Source organism: Accipiter gentilis, chromosome 13, assembly GCF_929443795.1.
Source record: "Accipiter gentilis chromosome 13, bAccGen1.1, whole genome shotgun sequence".
Classification (NCBI taxonomy): domain Eukaryota; kingdom Metazoa; phylum Chordata; class Aves; order Accipitriformes; family Accipitridae; genus Astur; species Astur gentilis.
Window position 1 is genome coordinate 3,724,867 of NC_064892.1, and position 26,601 is coordinate 3,751,467.

Below are 26,601 nucleotides of genomic sequence, written 5' to 3' on the forward strand. Positions count from 1 at the left end.
CCAGGCTCCCAAGTTAAGATCAGGAAATGAAAAGCATCCAATTAGTGGCCACCTGTGAGAACTTTAATTTTAGGTGATTTGCCTCCTATTATGCAGAATTCTATGGCAAGCGGCAAGGGTAAAATCTTACTATTGAGCTAAGGACGTAATCTGTTTTAGAAATTTTAGAAATCTTTTTACGTCTACTGCCTCTACATTATTATTATAAGGGAGGCAAGTGTCTTTTGAAAACAGCGTCTTAAAATCTAGCTATTCTTTTTTATTGGAAAGGATGTGGCAGCCTCATTAGATGCTCATTGCCTCTTTGACTGCTGCAAGTTCTTTTATCTTTCCATCCTTCTTGACGCCCACACTGCCTGACCTCCTGTCTCTCCACCTCCTCAGTCATTTTCTAATGTTAACTCTGACGAACAGAAATACTGAAGTGCGCTAACTGCGGTCTGAGTTTTCCATTTTGTCCGTGAAATCAGCAAAATCTGACTTCCTTCCAAAGGCTGAAAAGTTTTTGTTGTTGTTGTTGTTGTTGTTTGGTGATAAGTCTTTTTTTCCCTCATTCTTATAATCTTCTTTATTTGGCAGACTTTTTTTGCCTACGGAGAACACTGTCTTCTTCCTAGACAATTTTCTCACTCAGTATTCCCTTGTGATTATTACTTACCTTTTTACAGCTATGCTGTCACAGCTTTTCCCTGATGATCTCGCCAACCTTTTTTCTGCCAATAAGTGGTATATTACATGGATTTCGTTAGTATGGATCTCCTTTAGTTGCTTGAAAGACACACAGTATGGTTGGAATATAATGTATATATAATCCAATTATCTAGCTAAGTCCATACATTATAAGCAGTTTGACAGGCTGTTTTGTTATATCTGAGATTAATTTCAAAGCATAGAACAGTAATGGTGCAAATAGGTTGTGTTCCCGAATCTACTGTAATTTACTCTTGGGTACCTCAAGTATACAGAAGGTACTTCCACAAGGACAGAAGAGAGAAATTATTTCCAAACCATTGCTCTGGCTGTTAGAATATTTTATGTATCCTCACATACTAGCTACTGAGTGTTTTCTTTATTTTTATTACCAAGACATGTTTGACTACAGAAAAATACTTTCATACTGCATGATTAGACTATATTTATTCCACAACAGTAAATTTTCCTTTTGTAATTCTCAGTCTGCACTGGAGCTAAGGGAAAGGAAGCCTCATCAAAAGAAAGAAGGCTAATATGGCTAACTGCCATAAAACGTAGTACTGCTCTACTTCTTCTCCCGAAGTCATTCTTTAAGGGCCTTTTTTTAATGCTTTCAGTAGGGTATTGACTAGGTCTTTCTGTAGACCTGTCTGCCTTGTCACCGTGGCAGTCAATTTAAAATCCTTCTTTGTAAGGTTTCTTGTTCAAAGTAGGAACTGCCCAGGAAAACAGATAAGAAAAATAATTACTGAGTAATAGGAAGATCTAAGAGGTTCTTGGTCATCTTTCCATCTGTCTATGGATAGGCACCAAAAATGTCAGAAAACAGCTTCAAAGACTCTGGAGCTGAAAGTTCACCACAATATCTAATAGAGGAAATAAATACGATTAAAAAGAACAAAAGGGATTCGAGATACTGTCTTACATCAGCAGTGGGAAAATAAGAATGAGTAATTGGATTTCTCAGAAAAGGGAAGAAATCAAAGACCAAGCTTGAAAATCAACGTAACAGGACTTCTTTAACAGGGCACATTAATTTATTGATACTAGTTGAACAACCAGCACTGCTTTAATATTGCCTTTGGGATTTACTCATAATCTCTCTTAATGGTGATATGTCTCTAGTATAAACTCCTCAGGGAGAAGAGAAATGGAAGAAATCTTACTTTTCCAGACCTGATGTTGTTTAGACCCCAACCAAAATCAAGAAAAATACAGCATCAGTCTAAAAGGGAAGTAATTCAGTCCAAATGGGATCCTGTCAAAAGGGTGGAAGAGAGTGCTGAGTTGATGACCAGTATTGGTGCCCAAGGGAAGTGGCTTCAGGAGTGGGATTCTCCTCACTTTCAGAGGGTATGTGATTTCTGAGCAGAAATCCTAATTTTGTTTAGAATTGTTACACAGTTATCCAAAGCAATTAGACTGTTGTTTCATTTCACGCAGGCTTTCTAGTGTTTTTGTTTGTCCAGCTCCATTTTGAGCAAGAAGGTGACCTTTTAAGGAAGGTCTAGGAGAGAGTGATGGGAACCCAATAGCCTCAGTTCTTCATAGCTCAGTAATGAGCCATGCTTATCTCTACTAAGATTTGGAGCCATTCGGGTTTGCACAGTTCTTTGTCCCAGTGCAGACATCAAAGTTTATTGAACTTCTGTCAGCCTTTACGGGATTTCTTTCCTCTGGCTAATAAGTCCTTTTGAGTAAACCGGAGTGGATTTTATAGATTATTGTGAAATTGTCTAACTATAAATACAAGGATTTGAATAACATAACTACCACATCTCCTCTTTGCTGTAGGGAAACTTCTATATTTATCCACGAGATTTTTACCTTATAATTGCTGTACAGAACTGAGGCATGGTATGTACTGAACTTTCCACAGGAAACCTGCAGGAGGCCAAGATGCCAGAAGTAAGGACATCCTTCAGTATATCAAAAAATTGAGGGGAAGGCCAGACATTGCTAGAAAAACAGAATGCTAAGAGTGATCGCCACTGAATCTGCCAGATGGGTGATCAGGTGCTGTTTCCTTTCTTGAATAGAAAGGAAGCTGGAAAAGTCTGTTCTTCATGTTGCAAGAGGAAGCCAGACAACTAATGGAGAAGGCTGTGGATGTCCTGACATTCACAGGTTAGACAGCAGTTATCTTCCTTAGCCTGGAAATGCTGTGAGGAAGCGTCTCTTCTGGATACACAAGCAGTTACAGGGAATAGTAAGAAAGAAATTCTAAAAGAGACTTCAGCTCTGTTTCCATGAGCTTATATGTTGTTTTGAAAACCAGGTGACTGTTTTCGGTTTTGTACTGCTTTCTGGAAGCTGAATGTGATGTCTAAATTTTATTCCTGTCCCAATCCTTTGGATTACTGCAATTTAGAAAGGTCTGCAAAATGCTGGACTATTCATCCTGAGATACTTGTGAGCAGACTGAAGCTATCATCTCAGCTATTTTATTATTTGTGAGAACTTGTGGAGGGTGGGTGAGGAACTGCGAGGCAGGAAAACAGCAGAAGTTTAAAAAGGAGGAAGGGATGAGGGACAGGGCAAGAAAAGCCAGGGAATTACAGCTGGAATACTGGTAAGCTTAACTTCTACCCCTGAAAGAATTCTGTAGTGAATAAACAAACAAAAATTTGTAAGCATGTGGAAGATAACAAGGAAGCAAGTAGCAGCTAATGTGGATTTGTCAAGAATAAACCATGCCAAACCAATATAGAATCATAGAATTATAGAATGGTTTGGGTTGGAAGGACATTTAAAGACCATCTAGTTCAACCCCCCTGCCACGGGCAGGGACACCTTCCACTAGACCAGGTTGCCCAAAGCCCCATCCAGCCTGTCCTTGAACACTGCCAGGGATGGGGCAGCCACAGCTTCTCTGGGCAACCTGGTCCAGTGCCTCACCACCCTCACAGTGAAGAATTTCTTCCTTACATCTAATCTAAATCTACCCTCTTTCATTTTAAAGTTTAAAACATAATTATTTATGGCAGAGTAACAGCCACGTGAATTGGAGAGAAGAGTGGATGTCATATCCTTATTTTAGGAAGGCTTTGTAACAGTCTCACAGGACATTTTTGTAAGCTGGCAGGAGAAACATGGTTAAGGTGAAAATAATCATAGAACTGCTTGGAAAACATGTTCAGTGAGTTGATATTAATGGCTCATTGTCAGAACAGAAAGAGTGAGGATCCACATAAGTCTGTCTTGTGCTATTTGGAAGTTTTGTTAACACCCTGGATGATGGCAGATAGAATATACTTACTGAACTGAGGATGACATGAAGTTGGGAGGGACTGCAGACATTTTGGAAGGCAAGATTAGAATGAAAATGACCTTGATAAATTGAAGACATGGTCTGAAAAAGTTGGATGGAAGTCAGCAGGGACAATACACTGCACGTAGGAAAAACGAACTGTACAAATACAGCATTTGAATGACTGTTTAGGAGGTAGTTCATAAAGTGATTTGGGAGCATAATGGAGGAACAGAGATCAACAGAATTGTGCTGTTGTAAAAATGTGTAAATTGTAGTATTAGACGACATATAGGCATCATTTGGAGAGAGTCTAAAGGAGGTGAAAAGGGAATGAGCTTAGATCTATAGAGCAGAGCTGATAAGGAGTGTTTGGCATTTTTTAGCTCAACTGAAAACAAGTGCATACATAGCAGGTTTTGACTGGATAAAAACTTGCACAGAGGAAAGGAATCTGGTCTCTGTTTCTGTACTAGGATAAGAAGTACTTGTATTACTTTTCAGGAAGAAAATTTCAGGTTAGATAGGATATCAGGAAAAAAACTTTGTAGTGGTAGGGATAAAGCTGCACTGGAGTCCATTCCTTAGAGAGGTTCTGAATTTCCCCACTGGGGAACTTTAAAACAGGCTGTGTGAACTTCTCTTGGGAAAGGCAGAAATAGTCTGGGGCAGGGAACTATATTTAACGTCCTGTTGAGAGTTCATATCCAACCTTTTTTTAATGTGATTCTATGTGGTCCTTCCTGAAATAACAGACGTCAGGTATTGTTATCCTCAGCACCTGAAGAGCTGTTTGCCTTTGCTACGTCTCTTTTAAAGGGGGCCACATTGAAAGTGGGGAGGACTGGATGCAGGGGTGGAACTATTGTGTGTTAGGGCAGAGGTGAGAGAGTGGCTTGCTGCATCTTGTTCTTTTCTCTCTCTTTGTGTATAAACTTTGGAGTTGGGGTGAGAGCATGTTCTTGAATGTTCCAACTTCATTTTTCATCCTACTCCACATGGCGTATCCAATTCTCTCACCAAAACATGCTTCTTACTGTCAGAGGTGTTATTATTCATTTTTATTTTATGGTGTAAAATAAAACAAAATATGGTAACGTAAAATATGTTTCTACTCAATCTTTACACAGATCCCCCTCCCCCTCCCCTACTTTTCCACCCTCTTACATAGTCAGACCCACAGTCCCCTGCCCTCTCTCTCTCATACAAGATGGAAAACTTTTAAGTAAATTTCCAGAAGAGCCCCCAAATCCAGCATCACTCCCTATCTCCTTAGCATGGAACAGGCTCATCAGCTGCCTTTATACTCAGTGAACCACATTGTTTGTACTTGACGCAAATGCACCACGTTCCCCCTTTTCCAGTGCCTAAAATACTGGCCACCCTTCTGTCCCTGCTGTAGCAGGCTCTGCTGGGCTCACTGATGCCTGACTTAACCGGTTTTCTTCCCAGATTCATAGTTTACTGCCCACCCTCTCCCTTCCAGCTCCTTGTCTTCATCCCTGTCCCTAGCTCACCTCAAACAAAGGCTTAGACTCCTCATGCTCTCTCTCTATGTGGGCTGCCTGCTAAGGCAGCAGGAACAAGATTTATTACCTGTTACAGCTTGATCTTTTATGCTGCCTGCCTCTTTTCTTGATTGTCTTGGCCATTGCCTCGGGGCAGTATTAAAACTACAATCCAGGCCAACTTATTGTACACCTTCTACCTGGCAGGTTAATGAGAAGGGCTTTTCAGCTGCTATTTGAAGAAAAACCTTTGGTTACAGACTGTCAATGGCTCATTTAGTTTTCTCTCTTGAGCTGGTTGTAGCCTGTAGGCTTGAAGGCTAGACCGATCTGGGCTTTTACATTTGGGTTTCTTGGAGCCCCAGCAATGTTTCAGATCCCTTATTGGCAAAATTATTTGACCTTACTGGAGGTCTGTAGCTGCATATTTTAATGATACTGTTCTCTGTAATGCCCTGTCAGTGAAGCCCTTTCACCAGATAAAACAGCGATCCAGTTTTGGCAGTAAATCTTCCTGTCCACCTTGTTTGTGTAGCAGTCATGCTATAAAATGGAGAGATCACGCTGCTTTCTCATAGGTAAAGTGAGAGCTTCGGTGGCACGGCCAGTTCTGCCGAATGGAACCGGCCAGTCCAACAGGCAACTGCTAACGAGTTTCCATTTGGAGCTAGCTGGATGATGTTGAAAATTTGTTCTCAGGTGCTCAGCGATAGCAGTCCCTTTCATTTACTATGCTGAGAGTCGCATCTCCTGCCACTTCAGATGTTACGTGAGCGACTGGCCTGTGTAAATGCATTTGATGAAGGCATCCTGTGTACAGTCTTGACACTTTGCAACACAAGCTTTAGGAAGGAATTTGTGTTGCACGTAGTTCAGATTTGGATTCAGGGCAGTATTCTTTTATGATGCTGAGGATTACCCTGTCTTGTGCCTAAGCAGAAAGTTTGTTGAGCTAAAACTGCATGATGCAGTGGTGCAAAGAGAGAGCCACAAAAACCGCCCCTGCTTGCTAGTAGTGGCTAACTCTGCTGCTGTGGGTGATGGGCCTGAGTGAGCTTTGATGGCAGTGATTCCCAGCTGAACTTCAGGCTTACAATTTTCAAATCCTACCCTGCAGTTTAGTGACTTTGTGTTTTCCCTATAGTTGGTAGACAGCTACTCAGAAGGTAGTTTTCTGTATTTAATCCAGGTAAGTCTGATGTGCAAATGTAGTTTTTTTGAAGTGATCCTGAACATATTTTAAAATCAAACTGGATACAGTCTTCAGCTTAGGTTGTTTGATGTAGTTCAGTTTATGCCCTTGCAATTTAAAACAGAATGGAGGCATTTTTCAGTCTTTCTTTTAAATTCTCTATGGAAATACTTTATTGGATTGTAATAGGTACTATAGATATGAGATCACTTCAACTTGTAAATAAGTCTAATTTGATACACCTCCGTGAAATGCAGATTCGTGCATATTGGCACTTATAGCGACAGCTTCCTTCGTTGTGCAAGTGCCATTAATTCATGTTGGTTTGATTCCTGTGAAACAAGTCTTGCATTAGCGTACATATCATGCAATTGCTATTTGACTTCAGCTCCCTCATGACTGTAGCAGTCACAAAAATGGGCTGTCATAGAGTTATGTCATGTGGCGTTTGATAAAATCTCAAAATAGTACTGTTCATGCGTACTACTTTAAGATCAAATCCATACTGAAAACTTCTGAAAATTTTCTTCTTTGAGCTTTGCTTTCTAGTGCCTGGATGTACATTCCAGCACTGTCCATAGGAAAGATTTCTTCCTTGAATTTAATTTCCTCTAATGCCAGTAACCAGTGATCAAACCAATCCATTGTTAAAGCTGTTAAGTAGCCTCAACCATCCTGTTTTCACTTGGGCAATGACAGCATTGGCTTTGCCTGATGTGAGTGATCTGCCCTGAGTACAGTCATCTGATTTTCGTGTTAGGACCTGTGTTGGGAACCTAAATGCCTTGAATTCCCTCTCTGGCTAGCAGAGAGAGAGAAGGGTACTTCTGGAGTGTGGCTGGACCTACTGACCTCTGAACCTCTGGAGATGTATTTCTCTCTCTCTGTCTTCATTGCCTAAATTGAGGTGGGATAAGTCAGGACAGCAGAGCTGCAGCCTTTTGTTGTGCAGCTCCTTCTAGTGATTCAGCTAAAAGATGCTGGGTCTTTGAAATTTCGCACCCTGAAGTGTGAGATAAGGTTGGTGATTGAATTTGAATCTCTTCAAAATTCCTGTGCAGTGAGTAGGAATAGATGGCACATCAAAGGCACATTCTGTAGACCATAACTTAGGTCACATAAGGAAAAAAAGCTACAATCAAAATCAAATCAAACTTTACCTAGTGTTACTGCCTCATGTAATAGGCAGTCTCATTTAATCACGCCCTGATTACTGAATATGGGTGGGAGAAGAAAGGAGTAAGACCAGTACTTAATTTGTTGAATAAACATGTAAACAATTTTCTTTGTGAAAAATTGACCAAAAAAGTAAGAACCTCCAAGTTCTGTCCACAAAGGCTTAAACTTGCACACTAGAGGACCATGAAAACTGTCAAAAAACCCCGGATACTGAAACCTGAAAATGAGCATATAAATAATGAATAAAAGATCTGAACTGAATGGTAAGATATATAAATCTATGTCTCTTGGGGCAAACATACTGAAAGGCAATATTTTAGCAGTAGTAAAATATTACAGTATCCATATATTGAATTTAGAGTCAAAAGAAACACTTGGATCATCTAGTCAGACTTCATTTTGTTTCTCCTCTGTGAAACCTTAAAGCTTGCATCTGACTCCAGTGTGTCTCCTAGATATGTGTCTATTCTCGATTAGTTGGCAGACGAACAATTCATAAGCAAGGGAACTTTTTGTTTATACCAAAAACTGTTTCACTGTTAAAAATATGTTCCTAATTCATCATCTTAATTTGTCTGGCTTCAGCTGTTAGCTTTCTATTCTTGTTATACTTTTTTATGCTAGATTACACAGAACCTTAATTCCCAGTATTTTCTCTGTGTGAATCCACTTACACACAACAATTGAGGCACCTTTCAATGTGCTTTTTAATAAACTAACATCATTTAGCTCTTTAAGTCTCTTACTGCAAAGCATATTCTCCAGTGTTCTCATTTTCCTGGTTTTTGAGGATTTCCTCAATTTTTCAAATATTTTTAAAAATATGAACAAAAAACCTGTACATAATATTAATCACAATTTGTATGAGTGCCATACAGAAAGGGACATTCACTCATTATTGTTCTGCTTGTAAAGTCTGGGAAAGCACTGGCTCATTCTTGCCATGATGTTTTTGGGACAAATATGAGAAGATGCCCTGTCTCCTCATTTCAAACTTTCATGGAGCATGTATATTCCATAGTATAGTATTTCCATGCCCCTTTATCCCTTTTATTCCATAGACCACAGGCCATGAGGTTTGCTTTCAGTGATCCTACCTCTATAACTTTGCATTTGGCTGTATTAAAGCACATTTAGTTTTACTGCATCCAGGTAAGCAAATGATCCTGGTAACTTGTCAGACTTCCCCATCCTCATTGTTATTTATGTTTGTATCTGTATTCTTGATTTTATACCTGTTTCTTCCTCAATGATTATGGTAGAGCATGATGATCATTTCACTGGCAAGTATTTTTCTGACATGCAGTTAATCAGTTTTCACCCCATTTAGCATGTGCTTTATTGATATTATATAGTGCCAACTTTTTAGTCAGTCATGTGTTATTGAATGAATTGCTTTACAAAGTCTAAACCAGGCAATTTTATTGGACAAATCCGTAATCTTATCAAAATCCTGTTAGTATGATGAGAAAATTTTTTTCTCTAAATTTATACTCTCTGTCATTAATTACTTTCCTGTTCTTCACTCTTTATCAATTAGGCTTTGTATTAGCTCACTCTTTCTTTTGTCTTGGTTGATGTCAGGCTAACGAGTCGTGCTGCTTGTTCTTTAAAAATTAATGGCGCATTAGCATTCTTCTGGAATTTCCCTGCTATTTCAAGATTTATTAAAAATTAATAGAAGAGATGAGAGATGCCCTCAGTTATTTGGGCCTGTTGATTTGAATATAATTATCCCTAGCAGATGCTGTCTGATATTCTCCTTGGTTACTAATTCTTGAGTAGTGAAATCTGTGTTTGCCAAGTTAAAATGTAAAATGTGGAATGTTGCCAAAGCTTAAGCTTGATGTTTGTAGTGTTCCTAAAGTCATGGGTCCTTTAAGCATGCCCTATCTTATCTTTTAATGTGATAAAAATAATAAATAGATATCAGAGACAATCTGTTACCAGAAAGGTTTGAAAGCTTTATAGTTATAATTACAGATACAATTATGAGAAACATTAAATATGGATGAAGTTTTCACACTTCCAGTTTAAAAGATAAAACAGATTTTGTTCTCAGATTAAAAACAGGAAACTGGTTCTGTAAGTATGGGACATGATGACTTTAGATCTAAGTTTGTCTAAAAGTAAAACGTAACATTTAAACACGACCCTCAGGAATGCTAAGATTATAAAATAGAGGAAGAATTGTGCCTAGACATATCTGTAGTCCTTAAACCAGAGAGGTACTCTGGAATTTCTTAAACTGTCACTGGTGATTGTGGATTCTACTGTTACTGAATTATCTAGAACCTGTAATGACTCCGGCAGCAGCATTGTCCTAAGTTGCAATCTCTTTCTGCGCAAACTAGAAGATCTATCAATAGAACTCATTTACAGTATGACTCCCTTTCAGTGAAGTTAACGGTTATATACGTGTCTGACTTCAGTGACAGGAGAGTTAACTGACAGTGAGTACATTTTGAAAAAAACATGCCCAATAATAATGATAAACTACTACTGCAAATTTTAGAACTATCAATATCACTGGTTTATACATCAATATCTTCCTTGTTAAGCTGAGGTCATGATGTGATAATAATTATGCAAATGATCAGTGGAAAACTTCATGATAGAAACAAAGTTCTTATAATTACTATAACACAATATTATTATTCTAACAATTGTGCAGGAGCAGCTGTTGTTATTGTTGGGTCTTTCTGTAAAAAGAGCAGTAGTGTAAGGAAGTAGTCTAGGAACCATCTGTTACTAGCAGTTGATGTTCAGAGCTTCCCACTGGAGAAAATGGACTTGATTGGGTTAGCACAGTAAGAATTAAGATACAGATTTGAGAATAAAAGACACATTTAAAAGGACTAATGAAAGGAAATTTGCCTAGGTGCTTAGATTGCTTTCACAGTCACCAAGCAACAAATAAACTTTAACCCTTCTCACTTTTATTTTTTACAAGAAGTCAGACAAAAAGCAAGCCCTTTTCCATCTAGGCTTCCTATCTTTTACATTTCCAGAGTCTCTGAAAACAAGCGTAACTTGGAAAATGAAAGAAATATTTTTAACTACCTAGTAAGATTGGCAGCTGTATAGTAGTTGGCATGAGCTATCTGAGCTTTTAAGAGGACGTATTCTAAATAGAAAAGTTATTTAAAACTTCCCTTCTGCATAATGTTACTGGTATAATGTTGTCACAGGAACCTTAGTCTCAGATTTCCTGATTTTTATTGGTATAAAATTACAGCCATTAATTATGGATATGCCAAAAGTATTTTTTTTTCTCTTTTCTTTTTCATCTCTGTAAATCATATTCTTTAAGAAAAGTCTCTTGATCGGAAGACAAGTGCGCAAACTGTGTGGAGGTACAGGGGGAAAGCAAACTAAGGCTGATGACTTGGATTATTAACCATAGGAACCATCTTTTTTTTTTTTTTTAATCTGAAAGGGCCTGATGCAGTTATCCATGTGTAGGCATTTAGTGCTACTTGAAATAACTGATGTATCCAGGACACTCAGGTATGACACCGGGCTCTCAGGTGTGGCACAGGACCTGCAGAGGCCTGTGACCTCCTAGATCTGCATCTAAGGGTTAAGAGGGCATCAGGCATCCCAAATGGCACTAGCAATCTGTGTGAGGAAAATCAAATTGAGTTAGAAGTCCTGGGTATTTGCACAGACTCAATTGCAGGAGGGAGCTTTAAATCTAGAATGCAAAGTATTTGTGGCTACATAGAGCTTATTCAACATTTGATGTGAAAATCTGTTCTTTTGTATGATTAAATGTACTAGTAAGAAATTAGCAAGAGAGAAGTTAGTATTTGCTATACCACATCTGTGACCTGAGAGGTTCCATTATCATTAATCTGCCAGTCTATACATATCTTGCATTTATCTTTTGGTGCTTCAAAGAAAGCTCCAAAAGCATTGTTAAAATGAGGATGCTCATGACACAGCTGACCTTATTTTCCCACTAGGAATCCAGCTTGTAAGTTACAACTCATTTCATAATATACTGATATAATATAGAATTTAAACCTTAAAAAAATTTTCATGGGCTATAACAATTGTCTAGAATGGTGCAGTGAAGGTGTTTCATGGAAGTAGATCACCCTGGTTTCCAGAATAAAGACAAATCATTAGATATCATTCACCTATATAATGTAAGAGAACAGTATTAATAATACTCATGAGGTAACTTGTCTAAAGTCAATGTAGAATCACAGTATTTCTTCATCAGAAAATGTTTGAGTGATCCTGGCACAGAATCAATTTAATTTGAGCTTCAGGAACTTCTCTGCAGCATGGAGCTCTGTGCTCTTTTCCAGGGTTTATTTTAGGTTCATTGCTATATTCTCACTAGCTTGGTGCTTTTGCCTTGTGTTCTGGCAATATGGCAAAACAGAAGCGTCTTTTAGAAAAATGTATAGGAATGGAAGGTTTTTTTCGAAATTCCATGCTCAGAGTTAGATGTCTAAATTCATATAGCAGAAGAGGAAACTATGAATTCTTGATATCTTAAAGAGAAATCTATCTCTTATCAATCATCTGATACAAGCCTATTTCTTTATTAGTACTTTTTATACAGCAGTGTCCATTTCGCATTTAGGTTCTATCACTTTCTGAATTCATTACTTGACATTAAATCACAGTTACTGAGAGTAACCTTTAAGCTCTTCAGAACGACATAATCCTTCTCTGTTCTCAAAGGTTTTTGTCATCCTTCAGCATATGCTTTGTGTGATTTTGATGAAGCGACGTTCACACAGTCCCCCAGGTCACTAATGAAAATGGATAGCACAGAACCCAGTGCCAATTCCTCTGAGATCCCAGTTAACGTATTGCTCCCTATTTGGAAGCTGTACAGTTGCTGCTTACTTGCTTTGTGATCCACCAGCCATTTTTTATGTCTGCCGTGGTATTTTTACCAACACAGTAGTTCTTTAGTCAGCAGCTGCACAGTGCCTGGTTTTGGTGCAGAGGCAGATATAGGGTTCCTTTCAACTCACAGAAAATCCTTCAGCTCCAGCTGATTCATCTTTAGTTACTGGACTTCTTTACCTAATTAACCATTTGGAATGGGTTTTTTAATACCTTGTCAATAAATAGCCTTAATTTTTTTGCTCTAATTTTCTAGATCTGGAAACTAAATGAGTAGATTGGTAATTTTCAATGGCTTTCTGGTGATATCTTAGAAAACTAATAGAATACCAGAATAAAAAAATCCCATTTTTTCTCCATTTCTATTTTCAGCAGAGAAAGTCAGGCTAACAGAAAATAGGCAGTTAGGAGCTACCTCAAGTAATTTGTCTCTTCAGTTGTCAAAACCTCTCTTTGAAGAGCAGCCCTAATCAAGAGATGGTGCTCAAAGAGAGATTGTGCTCACATCAGCACATAGTGGTCGAAAGACCAGTTTTGCTACAGATGTCATGGAAAACAGGCACATGTACTGCCAGGACACATCAATTCAGGTTCTTCTTGTGGTCAACATATGTAAATATGTAGTCAGAAAGTTCTTCAGGCAGTTAAAAACGTGTCAGAGGAGCACTCCTGTGTCTTTTGCAACAATCTGATTATTGAGGGATTCTTATCAAGCAATGTGGAGTCAATTATCTCCTTCTGCATCCTTTGCATTCCTGTGCAGAACTAATTTCTCAGCTCGCCTCTTGGGTTGATGCTGTACTCCATAGACACTGAATGCTCTGCATAGAAATATTCAGTTGGTCTATTGGGATGAATTATTTCTTTGGTCACGTTGCAAGAATTTGTAATTTCATCAAGGCACCCTATTCAGCAAGATATTTAAGCACATTGCCTAGTCAAACTTCTAAGATGCTCAAACTAGTTATGTGCTGAATCAGCATCTTGGTACTTATCGCCTTATATTGAAAACACCTGGTGATACTCTAGCCACTTCTAGATTTAACGGCTAATATTGTCTAGTCCACATAGACTAGTCTATGCTTATTTACTGTCTTGAGGCAGAACGCAAATTGCCTAGTGATGTTTGTCCAAAAAAGGCCTATATCTGTACAGGTACTATAAGCAGAGATTCTTCCTTTTTAGCCTAAATCATACTCAGTGCATGGAGACAGCTTTTCTTCTTCAGAAGGAGGTTTGATGTGATATAAAACTGACCTAGGTTTAATGAAGCACTTAAAATGTGCTTTGCATTGTAGCGATTGAGCCGGCAATACTTTTAATAATATGCCCTCTCACTGCTAGCCTCTTGGATCTGAGGGATTTTCTAATGCAAACCATAATGTAAAATTCATTAGCTACCAGTAGCCAGGGTTCTGAATCTGCTTGAGCCAATGAATTAATTGTCATTTCTGAGAATATTCATAAAATGTTGTCTTATGATAATCCTATATATAATAATGGTTTTTAGATGGCCGTATCATAAACCTAACGTACTTAAAGCATACAACTGGGTATGAATTAACATATTCTAGTATAAAGGAATTAAGATGCTCAGATGAGTTCTTAAATCCTTGAGTGACACGTGCTAAGCACCTTTACAAAAAATGAAATGAGTACACAGATGCTTGTGTATCTGTCCTTCTTTCTAGTTACTCACATAGCTAAATTTCAGGGTGTTCTTTAAAACCGTAGCGGGAACTGTATGTGTGTGTGTGTGCATGCATGCAGGTATGTATGGCTCTCTGGTATCATGAAGAAATGACTACAGGATGGGTGCAACTACAGCTATTTCTCTGCATTTATAATTGCCTAGGAAGAATTTTGTAGGAAGCTTTAGTTTCGCACTGACACATTTAGACTAATCTATTGCTATCGCATGCAGTGCATAAAAGCAAGAAAAATAAAGTAATTAAAGCTTCTGTTCACCCAATTTAGTTGTCAAAATGCATCTGTGAGTTAGATTAAAAGAAGAGGACTTTCAGAAGAACAATAAGATACTAATTATAGTAAAGGGCAGACTGACAAGTTTTACCTTTTCTGTGGACAAGCAAGATTAATTAAAATGATGAATTTTAGGGCACTGGTCTGAAGCCTAGGATAATAAGGTGAATACTGCAAGATTTTCTTTGTAACTTTCAGCAATTCATTTTGGGTATTTCTATATCAAAAGTCTGTGCTGTGACCAGGAAGTCAGAATCAACATGAACATGAATGGAAAAATGCTATTGACTGTTTTTTTTCTCAGCCCAGAACTCACCATGATTAGCTTTTCAAGTCTGATTTGAAATTGCCCTAGAACTGAACCAAAAATCAGGATTTTCATTTGCTGGATGAGAGGATACAAGCAAGGAGAAAAATGGACGTTGCTTAGCTGTGTGGCTATTCAGCACAGTTGGAGCTCTGTCATATTGCAACCTTTCTTCTCTTTGGTTTACCCAGATGACCCATAGCACAAGTCACACGAATTGTCACTTCTGTGCTGTAATACTGTGCTGTGTTGCTTTGTAGACCCTAACAGGGAACTGCTCAGGATGGAGGGAGGTGGTTTGCTAAGGTTACCTCTTAACTAAACTACTTCTTGGGAAATGGGGTGACCGGTGGTTTGGTTTTGGCAAAGGACTCTGTACTGCAATTATTAACTGGGTGCTGTAAATGCTTAGGGGGAATCAACTGCCTGAGCTTCTCCTTACCAAAGTTCGGGTGTACTTGGATGCCCATCTTTATGTGTACATGCCACAGCCACAGGTTTAACAGGACAGGGAGCTACAAACTCGTCCTCCTTCTCCTTTCAGCTTTTATGTCCCTTAGCGCTGGACCTACCTGAATTCCCATTGCGGTGCAGCGGGACAGAGCCTCTTCAGCAGCTCAGCCCCAGGTGCCAGAGTTGCTGGGAAGAAAAGTGATGCTCAGCTTCAGGAAACAATAAAAAATGGCCAACACGCTGTGTTGTGGTGCTGCTCCTTGTCTCACGATCTTTCTATTTTTCAGTGTTACATTTACCAACATAAATCAATCTGAACCAGTTCAAACAAGTCCAGATTTTTTCACCTGTTCTACCAAATGATTACTGGACTAACCTAAAAGTGAATCAGATCTGTTTCAGTCACAGCAATACCTAGATACTAATTGCACTGAACATGTAATGATTTGGCTTCTTGCCTGTGCCTATCCGTGGTGGAAACCTGGCCTGACCAAGGTGCGAGAAGCTGAATACATCCTCGGGTGGCTGACGAGTCATCCACAATGATCCTTTTAAAGAGTGTCAAAGCTAGCTCAGGTAATGTCTGTGAAGTCAAAGTCACGGTATTGTCTGCAGTTGAACACACTCTCAGGATTTGCAAAGGAGCCTGAAGTAGTAAGTGTCCAAATTGCATTAAAGAGCAGTTGGAGCAGCTGAGTGTTAACTCGTCTGTGTCTTGGAGAGTCTCCATTTTTGATGGGGTCTCTAGGCATTAGTATGAAACTTCTGCTGTTAGTATTTGTACTATCATTACATAAGGCTGAAGTCTTAGGAGCCTGTTAGCTTACCCTTTATAATAAGTGCTTAATTAATGAAAATAACATCTACAAACAGATAGCAAATATAATAGCTAATGCACTTTAGTCCTCTCTCATTCAAGTGTTTAGTTTTGCTATGGGCTGAGTTTATGTAACACCTTAATTTTGTATTTTTCACAGAAATGTAACCTGGAATAATTTAGCTATCCCAGACACCCACTGTTCCAGAGAGCTAGAAGAAGGTTACCAGTGCCCACCTGGATTTAAATGCATGGACCTTGAAGATCTGGGACTAAGCAGGCAAGAGCTGGGCTACAGTGGCTTTAATGAGATAGGTCTGTCCTACTGGTAAAATCCATTTCAGTATCCATTTAAAAATGTTTATGAAATGAATAGAACAGATAGCTCATGTCTGTGCTGAAAAGATATCAGGTGCAATCAGTATTCTGCTCAAGTAGAGCGCATGCCAGAAAGAGAAGCTGTGCTATTTGCTTTGGAATGGTAAAGTTATCATCTATATTTACATTGCCTGGGATCCCAGGATTTAAATAACTTTAAAACAATGCCTTTTATTTAAGAAGAGTCAACTGTTGATTATCACCAGTATGCAGATGCGATGACTAATTTCTGTGTTTTATTTATGATTCATTTTAGAGTATATAATTCATCCTATTTGTCTAATTTTAGTAGTAATTCCCATGCAAAAAAAACACCACCCTGAATTACTTTGATAATCATCTTGGTACTAAAGAGAAGGGGAGAGAGAAAATGAGATCATGTGTTTCTGTGGCAATCTCGATCCAAACTGTGTTAAGTCAGAACATCACCCAGAAAAATGGTTGGAAGTCAGGCAGATTTTGCAATACAGGTGCAATTTGTGTTCTGTTAAAAACCCTGCAGAGTCACCAGGAGAATACATTCTCTGCTAGCTGCAATGTGTCATGCCATCCCCATGGGGAAACAAGCGTAGAACAATAAATTCAGGAAGGGTGGCAAGAGGATGGGCAGCTGTGGCAAGATCCATATCCAAATGGAAAATATGCAGTTACCCTGTCAGAACATTATGGTTATCTTACATTTATTTAACAGACAAAGGTCCAACAGGAGCCTGGAGCTGTAAATTTTCATTTCAGCACAGGTAGAGAAGTCCTTCACACAGTAAAGCGTTCTTGCAGGCCATATTCTTTCTGATGCATCTCCCTGACCCTGATAAGCTTTTTTTTTTTTTTTCATTTTTCCTGGCTTGAGCTCCAGACTGTTATCCTGGCCCCAGCTGAACTTGAAGGTAATAAAAGGTTTAATGACTGAATGACTGCACTCTAAGAAGTTTTTTTGAATATTGAAAGCCTTTGCAGCTGAAATCACTTCAGTTAGTTCCCAGGCTGCTGAATATACACAGTGAGCCAGAGAGTTACAAGAAATAGTCTGAGAGTCCTATAACAACAAGTACTCTGTGATACCAAATACTTTCTGATCAAAATCCGCCATTTGTGTCCTTTCCTTTTTCTCGTGAGAAAGGGAGAAAAAATTATTTCAGCCAAGCTCCATTCTCTTTCCTCTGGGAGTCAGAAGTGTACCAGTTGTACTGCTGGCTGAATAGCACTACTGATAGTACCTATGTTTTATATATTTTTTTTCTTCAGTAGATCTCAAAGGATAACCCTATTTAATCTCTCAGACAACCTTCAGATTCCTAAGTTAGCGGCATACTGCCATGCCTGGGTGAACATGAGCTGAGTTCACACTGGAAGCTAAAAACATCCACATGCAAGTTCTCTTGTTTGAGATGGTTTGGCAGGGGAGCGTGGGATAGGTGTATCACCAGAAGAATTATGCCTCAGATTGAAATCACCCTTCTTATCTTGACATGCAAAATAGTTTGTGGCATTGAAGGCTGTTATTCAAGCTGCCTACCTCTGGTCACCAGGGAAATGTAGTTGCAATGTCTTAGACAAGCTTAAGTGGGTAGATGATTCGAGCGAGGCTCAGAGTGCTTAATAAAGGAGGCCAGTATGTTTTTAATGATGGGGGCAGGTTGGCAAAGACAGATGAAATAGTTTGTCCAAGTGTCCTGGTTTCAGCCGGGATACCTGCAAAACTAGTGGTAAAAACAGGGCTCAAACTCTGGTCTCCTGAGTTGCAGTCCTATGCTTTATTAATGTGTCATTCTGAGTGCTGTATTTTAAAGATCAGAGATTGCCAATAGACTTAGGAGACTTGTCATTGATATATTGTTTTTGTCTGGAAATAGGTAAGCAGCATATAACACCTCTCGGTACAGCAGCCAGAAGTTAAGCTGAATATCAATTGAAAGCTGATTACTAAACTTTAAAATACTGGTTGAGACACAGAAGCTTTGCCACAAAATGTTAAGCAAGCTTCCTCAACTTAGGAATGTTATAAACAGGGTTATAACCAGCAGGTTTATCAATATTTTATAAATCTCCATTTTGCGATGCACCTTTGTATGTAGCTAACAGGTAAATAATGCAGTAGATCTTTTCTGTGTAATTATACTATTTTATTGTATACATTCATTGATATTTTACTTGCAAATACTATTATGCAGCCTGTCCTGTTGGTTCCTGAAATCTATCATTACAAAAGTCAGAAGAGCATAGCAGTTTGGTAGCTACTGTATAATTAGTACCACTTAATTTGCAGTATATAAGTACAAGCTATGCATATTTGAATTTGATCATTGCTGTTATTTTTCTTCTCTTTAAAGAAAAAGGGAAGGCTTTTTACAGTTTTATTACTGAGTGAAGACCAAGCTGTCCTAATCAAATAAAAGTTAAAAGAGTTTTTTATACCGTGAGGGCTATGCCAAATAGGTAGTTTCATATTTGGGAAATCCCTCAATTTTGGCGATACCCTGCTCCCACTTTTATAAATGGCTTTGCTTTAAAGGGACGAAAAGTGGAAAGATGATAGTGTAAGTTTTGGTACTTGACAATATATTTATTTCCCAAGTTTTCTATTTTTAGTTTTGAGGTGTTCTGTTTATCTGTTTTTATGTATGCTTCTATGCAAGTATGTATGTATTGTTTAAGGAAGAACATAGTTATAGACTACTGATAAATATGGCTTGAGGTTGTCCTGTCAAGATAATCTAGGCTATCCCCTTCCAACGTGAAGCAGACTCCACAGTCTTTCCAGGCAATGTATTGCACTTCATTGTCTGTACTCTTAGGAAGATTTTCCTAAAATATAACCCGAATCTTTGTTTTTTGCAATTTATGATCATAATTTCTCACCTTATTCACTACTGACATAGAGAAAACTTTAAAAAAGCTTTTCTGCATCTTTCAAGACTATCATTATGCCTCTTCTACCCTCTATGGCCCTGCTGGGCCATATAACTCCAAATGTTTGAGTCTTCTGCTATAGGACTTACACTTCGTACCTTAAATTATTCTTATTGTCCTTCTCTAGACTTTCTCCAGCTGATTCACCTCTTTGTTGAAGTGCAGTAGTGGCAGAATACCCCAGTAGAGCCATTACTTTATGTGTTTCTAAGCTCTGTTGCAGTTTCTACATCCCAGTGAGATATTTTCCATTTTCAGAACAGCAATGTTGTGGATGATTCATGTGTTTTTCTGATTTGTTACAGCCCTCGTGTCCTTTTGAAAGAGCTGCCATCACTGTTTCCCATCCTTTATTTGTTTCCTTGATTATTTCTTTTTAAACGTAGACCCTTACGTTTATCTCTGTTGAATAGCATGCTTTATTTTTTTTTCAGACTATTTTTTCTATTTGCAAAAATCTTCTGGAATTTTAATTCTTTCCTCCTTTCAGTGCCTCTTAGCTTATTTTTATCTGAAATTTGGTGAGTATAATTTATTTTCTATCAACCTGGGCAAGAGTGAAAAAATAAATAGAACCAGAGCTAAATCAGACCCTTCTGGAACCTCAGCTGACAGTCTTCCTTTCTAACAATATTTCATTAATAGCTGCTCATAAGGACACTTAACAAATGGTTTTGCACCCATCACAGAGTAGTTTTACCTGATGTTTGTGAAGGTAATTTTCCAAACGTGGGCCACATCAGCATATATCTGCAGCTAATGCCTCTGTTCTTCAATGGACATATTTCTAGATTGGAGGTAGAATGAAATTAACACCAGTTGGTTTTGCCAACTTTACCGGTGTAATCTCTAATGCAAGTGCAGTTACTAAAAACCAGGGAAGTTCTATCTGACTGTACCTGTAGGAGAGTTATGAGCATCAATCACAGAGGTCTGTCTCAGAACCGTTTGTGAAACTGGAGAATTAATGAAATACTGAGTGCAAAACCAATTAGCTAAGGCCTCCGTACCTCAAATCCCTTTCTCTGTGAAGTTCTGAAATGGGAGGAAGAAATAGTAGAGAAAGAACAATCTGCCCCGCTAGGTGAGCTGACTTCAGATGTTTCAGGTTCCAGCTGATGGGAGGCTACAAGAAGTTCCTGCTTTCTTCTAGTAAGTTGCTTATGAACTCGGTAGAAACTCAAGTACTCCCTCCAACAGTTTGACACAGAATTTGACTTCTTGAGTAGGTGGTGTTCTTATACAGTAGGAGCCTTCATATTAAGTAAAGTCTTTTATCCATCAGGATGCCTGAAAGATTTTTCAAATACTACCTGTGGGGCTGAGTGGGAGTGAGAGAAAGGATCTGAATGAAAGGCTTAGCTGGCTTTGTGGATGTGGGTGGCAAAGCTCCTTACTATTGACTATACCTGTATGGTACTGTCAAGCTCTTCTCTTTCTCAGACTTCTTAGCTAATTTTGATTCAGGCTCCTATAAAAAGGTTGATGTTTCCTTTATATTAGAATACCCTTCAGTCTTGTCTCCCACTGAGAGCATCAGGTACATTCACAGCTGGCCTGTTTCTTCTTTCTGATTTTATTCTCTTTGTGTTTTTCCTAGCTGTGTTTCATTCCGTAGGGTGCAGCTGATAGCATGACAGTATTATGAAGTGTGTAAAAAAAGTTGAGCTAAATATTGAGAAAAAATGACCTTTGTTTTGTGAATAAACCCCAGTAATTGTACAACTCATTAGGCATGTGATTGTATTTGCATAAGTATTTGCATCTGATAGATCTAAAAAGCATAACTATAATTGTTGAATTAAGTAAGAGCATGCAAGACTTGGCAATTGGAGAACTATGACAAGTAATTCTGCGTTCCATGTCACTGTTTATCTGAGTGTGTGTCTACCTTTAGTCAATATTTAACATGGCAGTAATTGCTGTATCAGGGCCACACTAAGGGTGTTGGTAGAGCTGTCTACGTGCACGCTGCTGGGAAGGGTACCACATAGACACAAATGTGCCAGAACCCCCACTGTTGCTGGATCCTGGGCAGTTTTCCTCCTTACCTGTACTTTCCACACAGTACAGGTCCTTTTACATTCAGATTTTTGTAACATCTGGCTAGTAATCATTCCACATGCCTCATGGGTGCAATCATCTGTAATCATCTACAGATGTACACTTGCAGCTACATTACTGATTTGACTCTTCACGTAATCCTAGAGAACGTTTTTTTCATGATTTACAGAGCTACATATTGCTTCAAATATTCTCAAAAGGAAAAGGAAATCCTGAATGAAAGATACCTAAAAGTTAAATATTCTACAAAGTAAGCAAGAGAAGTTTTATGCCATGAAAGATCATTCTGAAAGGAGAAGAAGATCTTATTCTATGGTGTATCATCAACCCATCTGTCAATTGCTAGGGCCAATACCCTATCAAATGATACTAATTACATCTCATACCTGCAGAGAGCATTTGACAAATACCATATTAATGTCCATTTTACATATAGCAGATAAACACACACATGTTGTATCTTGGAGACAAATAATGAAATTTCAATGGTAAGGAGTGCTTCAAAGCACATACACAAAAATTACATCTGTATTAAACCTTACTTGCCTTACAGTAGAAGAGAACACTGTTCAATGTCACAATGAGCCAGCAAAATCATCTCATTTTATGGGCTGTAAAACAGTAACAGAGCTTTAGGTCTCAGATATTTCCCACTTTTATTATAAGGCCTTTTCCTTTATAATATGTGACCCAGAATTTAAATATTTTTGGCATGCCTACAGTTGAAAGCCTTTTTTTAATTTGGTAATTAGAAGAAAAGATTTTATATGTCGCTGTGAAAAATGTCTGCCATGATTAGATTAAAAGTTTATTAAAAGATCAATTTAATGTTTGTGCAGGGAAACATCATATGGAGTGGGGCCAAAGTCAACTTCCTCAATTCACTTGTAGGTACTGTTTTAATGAAAAACTTGTACAGGGATAAAAATAGACCCTTTATTTACCCATAAATTGAAATTTTATCTACCAAACAAGAGAGTTACGTTGGTTCTGTTAGGAGTTCTTTTACAATGGGGAAAAAAACTTTCAGGTGCAACCAGTTTGAATTGCAAAGGCGCTGCTCTTAGACTGGAAAAAGATCGGGGTGGCATTAGGTGCATTGTTCAGAAAGAAGGAATTAAGGTTACGATAATATGCTGTGAATCTGAGTCTTGCCCCTCACTGCCACAATCCGTTAAGTCCATTTTCCATGAGAGATTTAATGGTGCCTAGAGGTTGGGTACCTGCCTCTAGGATTACAGTTCATAGTGGGAGTAGTGTGTTGAGTGGTGAGGTGTGATGGACACACGAAAGCCAAACAGCTGGAAAGGGAGGAAGGATGCTCACACCAGTCTGGAATAAAAGCTGGAAAGTCAAGTTAAATCAGATCCGCAGTTAGGTACTCCTAGAAACAGCAAGCATTCAGAGCTACAAGTCCCCTTGTTTATGTGGACACTGTATCAGGAATTTGGCTGCAGGACACTGATACCGGTTCTTAAAGAAAAAGTAGGTGTGACCCATGTTTTTATATAGTAGTGCAGTGGTCAAAGTGAGAGACCCGCGTTCTGGAAGGACGCCCTTTTCCTCCCCATGCAGGGGCTGGGGCAGAGCACGCTCCCTTCCACCTCCCTTTCTCCGAGTCTGGAGCAGCAGGGATTCCTGGCCCCGGAGGAACTGGTGACTAGAGGGAGTATTATAAAGACCTGCTCTTTGTCATCCTTCCATGAAGTTATTTCCAATTTTTCTCCATGGATTGCCTAACGCAAAAATGTATAAAACCCCCTTTAACATTTAGGGGGCTGAATGTTAACAATACATACCAACACAAAAGAAAACACTTGGAAATCCAACTTGCCGTTCCTGCTGCCACTGGATGAAGAAAAGAGCCTGTCGCTGGTGGTAGAGGCTGACCACTGAATTTCTCTGTCACTCCACACCCACCTGACACAGCCTGCTTGTCTCTTGGCGGCAATATTAGCAGCTACTTTGTCTTCCCAGGTCCCTGGCATGGGGAAGAAAGGCAGGTGGATTATGACTGATTAGTTGTCCTGGGCAACTGCTTGCTCTGGCAGCTGAGACTTCAAGGTCCATGAGGAACAGTGAATTATGAGTTGATGAACAGAATAAAAATGGTATTTTCAGGTTATTTGTTCAAAGTAGGAGATACAACTCATAGTGAAAAGGATTGCAAGGGTGTATTCAGCCTCCCAATATGCCTCCTTCCTCCCCTACTGGCCTTTCATAGTCATCTCCACCTGAATGAAGCCAGTGTCATTTTGCACAGGCATCAATGGCCAGAAATGCAGATCAGCGTCACCACCACAGCCTGAATCCCTTGGCTCTGAGTCATTTGGTATTTGGGATAATAGAAAAGAATGAGGGGACTGAATTGTTAAGTCAGAGCCTCCCTTTAATTGTACCCGTTAAAGGCTGAGAGATTGAGCTCTTAGGAAAGAAGTGTTGGTTCAGTAATGATTTTATCAAAATTTGTGGTCAGACTCTTTTATTCTACAGATGATATGTACGTTTGATATCCATATTGAGTCTTAATGCTCTTGTTTATCCTAGCAAGTGCATCATAGTATTAAATACTATGATAGGCAGGTCTAATCTTATTCTACTTATACACCTCTCTGATTCAGGCACTCGCACGTAAAGTACCTAATAAGGAGGCCTTCATCCATGACTGCAGCCTGTGGAGTTATCATGTGGTAACATGACAAGCGATAACGATGTTAATGTGTGAAGGTGTCAGAATGTAATTAGGGAAGCCATTCAGACTGTCTAGTGATAAAACTCTTGTATTTTCTAAACGTGAGCCAAAATGACTTAAAGCATGCCCTATTAGTCCACTGATTGAGAAACCAGTGAAAATCATTGTTTCAAAAAGGGGTGATAGGTTTTTGTTTTTCTCACTGGAATTCCTTTCTAGGCCTTGCAGACAGAGAGCAATAGGGCCCTGATCCCAGCTGAGGCAGTGTCACGGGCAAAAGAGTCTCCACTCGGGGAATTTCATTTATTTGTTTTACTGTCAATTAACATAAACTTATAATCACTCATTCAGGTATTAAGAAGCAAGGGAGACAGTTAAAGAGATGCTTAGGGAAAACGCCTTTTTTCTTTGCCTGTCTCAACTTCAGTCCACGCACCTCTCCTCCCCGTCTCCTACTCCCCACTCCTCTGCTTTTGCAGCATGGGAAATGAGGGGTGGTTTCCTATTTTTTGCTGCTTCTTGTTTCTCACTTTGCTGCTGCTGCTCCTTAATCATCTCCTCTGCTCTAGAATGGGCTTAGCCATGGGCTGCAGTCCCTTCACAGGGTGTCCCCGCTCTGGCGTGCCTCCTGCTACCAAAAGCCTGCCAGTTATGCCCACAGCAGGTACCTAAATAAACCTAAGCATGACAGCTTAGACCAGCTTTACCTCGGCACCTTCGGAAGGTTATAGAAGGTTTTGGTGAGCCTAGAGGAGTAAAGAATAAAGGGTTCATATGCCCTGTGCAAGTGAGAACAGTTTGCAATCCTCATTGTGTTGTTCTTCTTGGGAAATAATTCTAGTTACAAAAAGATGTGAACGCTGTGAGGAGTGAAGCATGGCTATGTGAATAAAGTAAACAAGTTCACTTTGTTCCTTAGATATAATGAACACCTCGAAAGGGAGTCAACTAATAAATCCCTGTTTAGGCTTAAGGCACAATACTGTTTTCACTGGTCACAGCTTCTTAAGGACCTGCTTACGAGGCCGTGTTTAGTTTCTCATCAGAAAGAGTTTAATAACAGAAGGCATTGGGAGTTTTGTTCTTTTCTTTGGGGTTTCTTTTTATTTGGCAGGAAAGGTACTAATGAAATTCAGTGGTTGGAAGTTGAATGTAGACAGATGTATTTAGGAAAACTTGAACATTTTGTATCGGTAAGTGTCACTACCTAGAAAAATAATCATCAGGAGGTTGAAGTGAAAATACTTGATATCTCTCCTGAAAACATGCTAGAGCCCACACAGAAGTTACTGGATTTGGTGCAGGAAACACTTGGTGAAAATCTCAGCTTTTTTTGCTATACAAATTAATTTTAAATCCTTCTACTGTAATGATGGATTAAATTATCCCAGAGGTTCCTTTGGGCCTTAGGATTGATTACTTATTCTTCAGCTTGACAGTTTTGTCTCAGTCTTTTATGTGGCCAAGAAGTGAATGACCTGCAGTCATAGCGTAGAAGATGTCTTTGTCTTTTGCTTTGTGTTTTTCCAACTGTGATTCTGACACTTGGATATTTTAAACAAGGTATAACAGAAAAGAAGTAATGCCAAGCTACCATGGGCAGTGGGTTAGTATTTTCTTTCATTGTAAATATCTGTGCTGTATTTGAGCATTTGTATTCTTGAGTGTTGTTTGACTTTACTCCTGGTTTTACATTTTCCTGTTCTCCAAACATTTCTTAATGATTCCAAACCTGTTCTTCCTCCCTGTAGTAAAAAAATACAGATCTACAATATAATCAGTTTTGACAGAATACGAAAAAGCACTCTTTGGACACAGTATTCCTCTCTATCCATGCTCACCTTTAATTCCACTCACTGTTTAGCCGCTCTTTCTTTTGAGGTGCCAAATGCCAGTTTGTGTAGAGGCTTAGCTTCAGAAAGCACAATAATGACCATCTTTCTACAGAGGTTTTACCCACAAACACCCTTTTCCATTATGCTCTTCAGCAGAATGTATAATTTTTTGCCAACATGTGAGTCTGAAAGTACTGGAAGCTGTGTTCATCTTACATTACGCTTACTTGTGTTCTTTGTTAGTATTACATTTTCTACAGGATACAGGACAATATCTTTTAGATCAAATTTTCCTCTCACTGAAATTTGCTTGATACATCAAGTAGAAACAGTGTTTTAAGGACTCTTGTCATGATCCAAAGCAATAAAAGTAGCTTTTCCTTCATGATTTTTTTCTCAGAAATTCTAGACTTTTATTCTGTTCACCAAGTGTGGTGGGTTGACCCTGGCTCGATGCCAGGTGCCCAC

At 38.9% G+C, this 26,601-nt stretch overlaps 1 protein-coding gene across 2 annotated transcripts in view; it reads left to right on the plus strand.

Annotated features, from left to right (window-relative positions):
* The window catches only part of NALCN (sodium leak channel, non-selective), a 244,704-nt gene that overhangs the window by 39,874 nt on the left and 178,229 nt on the right, over nt 1–26,601 (plus strand). For both annotated transcript variants that reach the window (XM_049815990.1, XM_049815991.1), the window contains exon 7: nt 16,415–16,569. In XM_049815990.1, the coding sequence (XP_049671947.1) occupies nt 16,415–16,569 (155 nt within the window). The remainder of the gene's footprint in view (nt 1–16,414; nt 16,570–26,601) is intronic.